General features: G+C 49.2%; 1 protein-coding gene across 1 annotated transcript; it reads right to left on the bottom strand.

Moving 5' to 3' along the window:
• Positions 1-6,825: 6,825 nt before the first annotated feature.
• On the bottom strand, positions 6,826-8,064 carry LOC119298651 (putative serpin-Z12). The gene has a single exon (XM_037575969.1). It carries the CDS (start codon positions 8,062-8,064, stop codon positions 6,826-6,828), a length of 1,239 nt encoding a protein of 412 aa, XP_037431866.1.
• Positions 8,065-8,353: the final 289 nt, after the last annotated feature.

The raw sequence follows: 8,353 nt of genomic DNA on the forward strand, positions 1-8,353 counted from the left end.
TTTGGGGCGATTGGCTCTATCGCGTATACGTCCCTTAACGCGCGCTTCCGCTCCCTCTTGGGGATGTGGGTTGCGTATATCATGTTCACCGTCCGCACTTGTGGGGGAAAACCCTTCTATCCATTGTTGCTCGGTGGCCGGGGCTCCTCGTCGTCATCGCTATGCAGCCCCTTGTCTTCATTTTCGGCATTTAACTTGCCTGCCTGCTTGAACACCCAACAATCCCTGTTGGTATGATTGGCCGGCTTTTCGGGGGTGCCATGTATCTGGCACAAGCGGTCGAGTATTCGGTCCAAACTGGACGAGCCCCTAGGATTCCTTTTGAATGGCTTTTTCCGCTGACCGGATTTAGAGCCTCTGAATCCGGCATTAATTGTCGTATCCTAAGTATTGTCATCGTTAATGCGACGCTTCTTCTTGTTGCGACGCGACCTGCCACTACTATCTCTGGTATCCGAATTACCAGGGTTCTTGGTCATATTGCTGCTACGAGCAAGCCAGCTGTCTTCCCCCACGCAAAAACGGGTCATGAGTGTCGTGAGTGCTGCCATAGACTTCGGCTTTTCCTGTCCAGGGTGCCGAGCAAGCCACTCGTCACGGATATTGTGCTTGAAGGCTGCTAGGGCCTCAGCGTCCGGACAGTCGACTATTTGATTTTTCTTTGTTAGGAACCGTGTCCAGAATTGCCTGGCCGATTCATCTAGCTGCTGAACTATGTGACTTAGGTCATCGGCGTCTGGGGGTCGCACATAAGTGCCCCGGAAATTTCGAGGAATGCGGCTTATAGGTCCTCCCAACAACTGATTGATCCTGTTGGCAAGCTGTTAAGCCAATGTCGAGCTGGTCCTTTAAGTTTGAGTGGGAGGTATTTGATGGGGTGGAAATCATCACCGCGGGCCATGTGGATATGAAGGAGATAATCCTCGATCCATACCACAGGATCTGTTGTGCCATCATATGATTCGATGTTTACGGCTTTGAAACCCTCGGGGATTTGATGATCCATTACTTCGTCTGTGAAGCATAGTGGGTGTGCGGCGCCTCTGTACTGGGCTATATCATGACATAGCTCCAATGAGCTTTGTCTACTATGTTCAGCCCTACCGAATTTGTGGCCGGCGTGACGGTTACCGTCTCGAGCCGTGGGGCGCCCACGCGATTCGAGGATCGATCTTGTTTGCCTTGCCTTGTCCTCCAACATATCTCGTAAGTCCGGCGCATACTCCCGTGCCTTGGTACGGTATGCGGCATGAGTGGAGGGCCGAGAGGCCTCTCTGTCGCGGCCACGAGGTGGCCGGTCGGCCGCATCAAGTGCTTCCTCCTCTAATTGGGGTAGCAACCTGCGCTTTGGATAGCTCTTGGATGGGCGTTCGAGTTTATGCTCTTCGGCCGCGAGGACTTCAGTCCATCTGTCGACTAGCAAATCTTCATCAGCTCTGAGCTGTTGCTGTTTTTTCTTGAGGCTTCTTGCCGTGGCCATAAGCCTGCATTGAAAATGCTCTTGCTCGACGGGATCCTCTGGCACGACGAATTCATCGTCGTCGAGGCTTGCCTCGTCTTCGGAGGGAGGCATATAATTATCGTCCTCGACCTCTCTGTCTGCCGCTCTCTCATGAGGGCTAGTTTCTCCATCCTCCTGTCCTAAATCTTGCTGGAGGGAGTTTTCTTCGGCGCTTTCCGGAGTATTATTATCTCCCGTGCTCGACTCACTGTATTTGTTTTGGCGGGATTTTGAGCGGTGCCGCTGACGCCAGCGCTTAGGCTGTTTCTTGGAGGGGTCATCCTCCACTGTTCCATCACCATCTCCTTATTTTGGGGTGTCCACCGTGTGTATGTCATATGACGAGGTGGCTTTCCAAGGCCTGATAGGTGCTGGTTCTTCATCGTCTCCCTCATCGGCGTCCATACCGTCGATGTCTTCGGAGTCGAAGTCGAGCATGTCGGTTAAGTCATCGACAGTGGCTACAAAGTGGTGGTGGGTGGGCTTTGAATTTCTTCACCGTCCGAATCCCAACCTTGCTGACCGTAGTCCGGCCAGGGCTCTGCTGATAAAGAGAGAGACTTCAGTGTCTTCAGGATATTGCCGAAAGGCGAGTGCTGAAAGATGTCCGCGGCAGTAAACTCCATGATCGGCGCCCAATCGGATTCGATCGGCAGGGGCGCGGAGGGTTCGGAGTCCGGAGAGGAGTCCGGCTCCTTGGAGTCACGAGTCTTGCAGAGTACGGGGCTGGTGTTCGGCTCAATCGCCGTTGAGATCGCATCCCCCGAGGTGGCGTCCAACCGCCCATCCTCGATCGGCACAGTTGGTTCCGAATTAAGGGTCGAAGCTGATGCGGGTGTGGCCTCCAGGGCACTGTTCGGCGGCAGAGCTAGATCATGCTCATCGGGGCAGTGCGGCACGCTCGGCAGTGGCTCGAATCCGTCGAAGATCAAGTCCCCGCGGATGTCAGCCATGTAGTTTAAACTTCCAAATCTGACCTGACGGCCAGGGGCATAGCTTTCGATCTGCTCCAGACGGCCAAGTGAATTGGCCTGTAGTGCGAAGCCGCCGAAGACGAAGATCTGTCCGGGAAGGAAAGTCTCACCCTGGACTGCATTGCTATTGATGATCGTAGGAGCCATCGAGCCTGACGGCGACGACACAGAGGAACTCTCAATGAAAGCACCAATGTCGGTGTCAAAACCGGCGGATCTCGGGTAGGGGGTCCCGAACTGCGCGTCTAGGCCGGATGGTAACAGGAGGCAAGGGACACGAAGTTTTACCCAGGTTCGGGCCCTCTCGATGGAGGTAACCCTACGTCCTGCTTGATTAATATTGATGATATGGGTAGTACAAGAGTAGATCTACCACGAGATCGGAGAGGCTAAACCCTAGAAGCTAGCCAATGGTATGATCGTTGATGTGTATGTTGTCCTACGGACTAAAACCCTCCGGTTTATATAGACACCGGATAGGGTTAGGGTTACATAGAGTCGGTTACAATGGTAGGAGATCTGCATATTCGTATCGCCAAGGTTGCCTTCCACGCTAAGGAAAGTCCCTTCCGGACACGGGACGAAGTCTTCTATCTTGTATCTTCATAGTCCAGGAGTCCGGCTGAAGGTATAGTCCGGCCATTCGGACACCCCCTAATCCAGGACTCCCTCACTCACCCCCACGCTCTACGTGTGCTATCCACCCAGCGCGCCCCAAAAGCAGCTCCTCTTCTTGTCGATCTGGGCAACGGCGGAGGCACGACGGGAGACGGTCATCGCGTTGCCGTGGTGGCTGCTCTCAACAGCCAAATCAGGCGCCTCCTTGACGGAGGAATTGTTGCCGAGGAACACGTCGACGTTGGTCGTCATCTCGAAAATCCCCGCCCTGTCCACAGCGAGGAACAGCCGGCCCGGCGGCCCACGCACCACACGGACGACAGGCACTCCTCGATAGAGAGCAAGGGGCGACCCGACACGGCGTCAAGGAAGAGGAACGAACGCAGATCGCGGTCGCCACCGAAGTAGGAGGACTCCACCTACATCACTACCGCGCCGCTGGCAGCGACCATGGCCAACACGTAGCCCCGCGAGGACTTCGATCTGACCGTTAACGTTGTCGTGTGGCCCTTGCAGAACCTCGCGTCCACCAGGGCCGCCGTATTCTCCCATGGCGACGGCATCTCCTGCCGATAGACTCCCTGCTCGTGATCGGTCGTGAAGGGGAAGGAATTAACTAGTTGCACCGATATGGATCCACGGAGTGGTTTAGATGGAGGAGGCGGGTAGTTTGGTTCTGGTACAAGAATTAAGGGATTGACTATGTAATGATTTTTTTCTTTGTTTCCCGCAAACAAAACCTTTTTTCCCTTGTTGCACAAAACAATCTCTCCTAGAATTAAGAGATTGGCTATGCTTAGCGTGATTTTTTTAGTGAATTCAATTTTTTACCCTGTAGTTTGTACATTTGTGACACATATTACCCCATTTAGTAGAACTTCTATTGAAATATCAGATTTTGGAGACTTCTAACATGGTTTTACCCAAGTTTTTCAATTTTCTTGTTTATGTTAGATAGGATCGACAAGCTGCGTCAATGATTTGTACAAAAATGCGTCCAGACTTTTTTTGAAAGATCCGAGGCCATCATTGGTGATCATGTCCAGACTTCCTTTGTCCACTTGTTCCATTCCTTGTCGTCGTCCAGATATTTTTGAACCCCAGACATCACATCACACCTTGCATAAATGGACATGCATCAGAAAATGAGAGTTCAAAGTTTCTAAAAGTGGTATTCTAGACGAATTTTCACTCGACGGGTAATTAATGTCACAAATTCATATCTAGGGAGTAAAATGTGGAATTCTCATTTTTTTCCTGTGTAGGTTGATTTTCTTGAGTCGTTCAATTTAAATCCACACCTCTAGGAGTTCCTTGAACCTTGGCACATTTCCTCACGTGCGTCGGACTCCAGCTTCCAACACTCCTCCCATCCTTGCCTCGCCTCTTTGATTCGTCCCCGTCTTAATCGAGGTAGCTATCTACTTCGAGCGGTGGTCCGAGCTAAGGCGCCCTCAAGGCCTCAACCCGAACTAGTCAAGTTTCGTCCCTGCATCCACAGTGCAAATTTGACTTACACATGAAATTATACAGACAACATACACATAGACCATGTGTAGAATTAACGTGTCTCTAGTTTCGTTCTATTTTGGCACATGACATCGGCTACGAAGGGTGGTGCTTGAAACAAATTGTCAGGAAATCCAACAACTCTGGGAGTCACACCAGAAATCGATCGGCGTCCATATTTTAAGGGAGATGAAGGAAGTTAGTGCTATGTTCTAGGGATAAGAGCGGCGGCCCTGTTGCCGTCTCACTAATTCAGCGGCTCACCGCTTAGCTAGGCTTGCTTTAAACATTTCTATTATTTTTCAATGTAATCCTTGGCTACCTGATTGAGTGTGTGCAGTCAGACATGCTTTCGCCTATTGAATAAAGTGCCAAATGGCGTCAGTTCTACAAAAAGTTAGGTTCTTATTATGGCCACGATAAGAATGCACCGAACCATGCATTACCATTGTTTAGCTCACATATGTCATAATTCGGTAGCCAATGATATGTGACATTGTAGCATTACCTTCCATTAATGTCTTACTAGCACATATGCTCGTGCGTTGCAACTAAAGAGAGTTTTTTGTGAGAAGCAACGAGAAAGAGAGTTGATGTGTGGTCCAAAAAAAAGGTATCCACAATGGAAGGCGACAGAGGAGTTATGGTCTTCTCGCTGGACATGTTTGACACGGGAAATCTCGATAGTGATGGGGTTGGTTGGATTGGTGGCGAGCACCCAACTCATGTTTTTTTCCATCTGGGTCTGCCTCTATCTTCAGGTTGTGCCTGCCTACTCATTTAGTGGCTGCACGGCGACCTTCGGACACGGTTGTTTCGACCACTGTATCCTACACCGGCGTAACCAGGTGGATTATTAATTGCAACGCATCAATCCCGTTTCATTAGCATAATAAGGCATGAATATCCCTTTTTTTAGGGTTTATTCTCTTTGATTATTTTAGTGCTCAAGTGCCCATAATTTTGCTATAATTAAAGCCAAGCAACATATTCTCTTTTATTAACATGTGCCCACAATTTCTTTCATTTATAGTCAACCAGCATAAAAAACGACCACGCACCGCTAACCAATGGCCAGCGCGAATATTTAATAAAATACTATAGCGTCAGATTAGATTTTTATATTTTTTTGACATTCAAAAAAAATATGAATTGGCGAATATTCTTGGAAATGTGAACAATTTTTTAAATCCCGAACAATTTTCAAAAGATGCGACAATTGTTTTTGGGAAATTCCAATATATTTGGAAAAAAGGAGAAAATTAGAAACATTAATAGTTTTTGAAATTCACAAAAAATATTTTGAAAACATGAAATTTTTATAAAAACACATAAATTTCGATTTGTTGATCTTTTTAAATGGGTAACTTTAAAAACAATTCTTAGACGAAAATATTATTTTGGATTTGTGAACATGTCACTAAAACAAATATTATTTTGTGGGCCAGAGTGTGCGTGGCCCAAATACGTAATCCTGGACAATTTTTTTTTCTTTCTAGCGAATAGATGCACAAAAGTTTAGTACCACCTCAGATAAAAAAATACTTTCGAAGGTGAACGGATGAAAAAATTGGAAAAACGCACCTTACTTTATTAATAGGTATAGATATAGATATAGAGGTATAGATATAGATTAGTTGAAACCTTTCCTCTGAGATTTTTTACCCCCAACTCACAAGTTCTCTCCTTTGGCGGTTTTGCGTCAGTCTAGACTCTAGAGTCCTGACTGATAGTGAGTGTTCAATTCCGCGGATCAAGCACTTGAAAAATATATAACAAATACATGATTTAGATCGAGGAGTGTTCGTAACCGGGCTAGCTAGTTTTTGTGTATATCATCACCTATCAATTGTTTTGTTGTTGTACGGAAAATTTGTGCCATGTTTGGTTCTCTTTATCTGTCGTAATTTGCCGGATTTTCAAAATACATGAATAGGAAAAATGCGGGAGTAGAGTGACATGTCCTTTTGTATTCTGTATATAGGATTACAAGACTAAAGAAATTTGGATAGAATTGTATTTGGTACCCCAGAAAAAACAAAGAAATTTTTGCAAGAGGTTTGACTGGAAGGAAAATTTTCCCCATCAAAATAGAGTACAAATGAATTCTATGAAGAAAAAAAACCCATAAGATTCCAATACTGCACATCAAACCCCTAATGATTTGATTCCAATACTGTACAAAGGATTCCACATTTTATAGAATAATCATTTACTATTCATCTAGTGAGCGAGAGGATTAGCCAGGTGACCAAGAAACAAAATTGCATCTGTCCCCTCCTCTACCACGGCAAATAAGAAAGGTCGATCCGCCACAAAATCGACCAGATCCCGTGGTGCCCCAGGAGCCGCACTACCAAAGCAGAGGACGGCCGTGGCAGCGGCGGCCATGGTGCCTACCTCGTCCACCTCGATAGTGGCCTTATGGTACACACCGGTGATGGAAATCCCTTCCGCGCCGGTCATCATGCCCGAGAAGTCGCCGCCTTGGAAAGCCCTAGTGACACCAAGCTTCTGCATGTCAGATGACACTTCGAACTCGGATGTGAACTTGAACTTGGGGACCATGAACTGCCCGACTGGAACCTTCTTTGTCGGCGTGTGCGTCTTGATGAACTCTGGCATCGACACAGCCTTGTCGTACAGATCGACGATCTGAGTCTCGCTGTCCGGTAGTAGGATAAGCATATAGAATTCAGCTTGCTGCTGCACATCGTTCTTGTACGCCAGCTTGAGGGCCCTGAAGCCCGGGTAGACCGCGATCTGCTGTGACTCGCTTGTCGTCATGGATGGCACGCGCACGGTGGTGCCGCCTGGGATGTGGAACGGCGCGGTAGAGACGTCAAACGGCTGTGTCCATGCCCCTTTGAAGTAGAGTGCGTTGGCGAGGACGACCGCCGTGCCGGAGTTGACGGAGCCCGGAGGCAGGACTTGGAGGATTTGCTTGTTGGTCGCGTCCGCCACGAAGGCGTTCACGCGCTGCCTCGCCTGCTCAGCCCCCGACACGAAGTCCATGGATTCTACCGTGGCGTTGTACCGCGACGCGGCGATGGCCGTGAACTCTGGCTTGAGCGCCAGCATTCGGTCCACCCACACGCTGCTGGCGAAGGACGTCTGCGCTATGCTGTTGAGCCTGCCGACGAGCTCGGTCGCCGTCGCGCGGTGCAGCTCGTTGAGTGACGCCGACCCAAGGAACCGCAGGAGCTCGTTAAGCGTGTCACGCCGTGCGCCGGCGGCCACCTTCGCGAGCGCCGCGTGGATGGACAGCGGCGAGATGACGAAGTTGCTCCCTGTGCCGCCTTCCGCCCGGATGCCGGCCTCCCTGGCGAGAGCCAGGCACGATGCGTTCCTGAACGCGGGGTCGACACCTGGAGCTGGAGGCGCCTCGGTGAACAGGGTTGAGCTGAGGCACCATGCAGCGAGCAGGGTCAAGCAGAACAAGAACTTCCCGAAGGGTGACATCGGAATTGTTGGAAATATGAGAAAATTACTACGAGATCTAATCCGAATACACAGAAGATAAATCATGACCACGACAGCAGAGATTAAACTAATCATGCGAACTAGCATAGCAGATGAACATATCACATCTAGGGCACATACTAGAAGCATGAATTCTACCACGATCTCGAACAAGAAGGATAGAATCAAATACGGTGCAGCGGGTGCAGCACCGCCGGCGTTGACGTTGTGGCCCATGTCATCGAGGACGAGGTTGCCGAGGTCGGGGAAGAAGTCGTCGTTTGCGAAG

Source organism: Triticum dicoccoides, chromosome 5A (genome assembly GCF_002162155.2).
Source record: "Triticum dicoccoides isolate Atlit2015 ecotype Zavitan chromosome 5A, WEW_v2.0, whole genome shotgun sequence".
NCBI lineage: Eukaryota > Viridiplantae > Streptophyta > Magnoliopsida > Poales > Poaceae > Triticum > Triticum dicoccoides.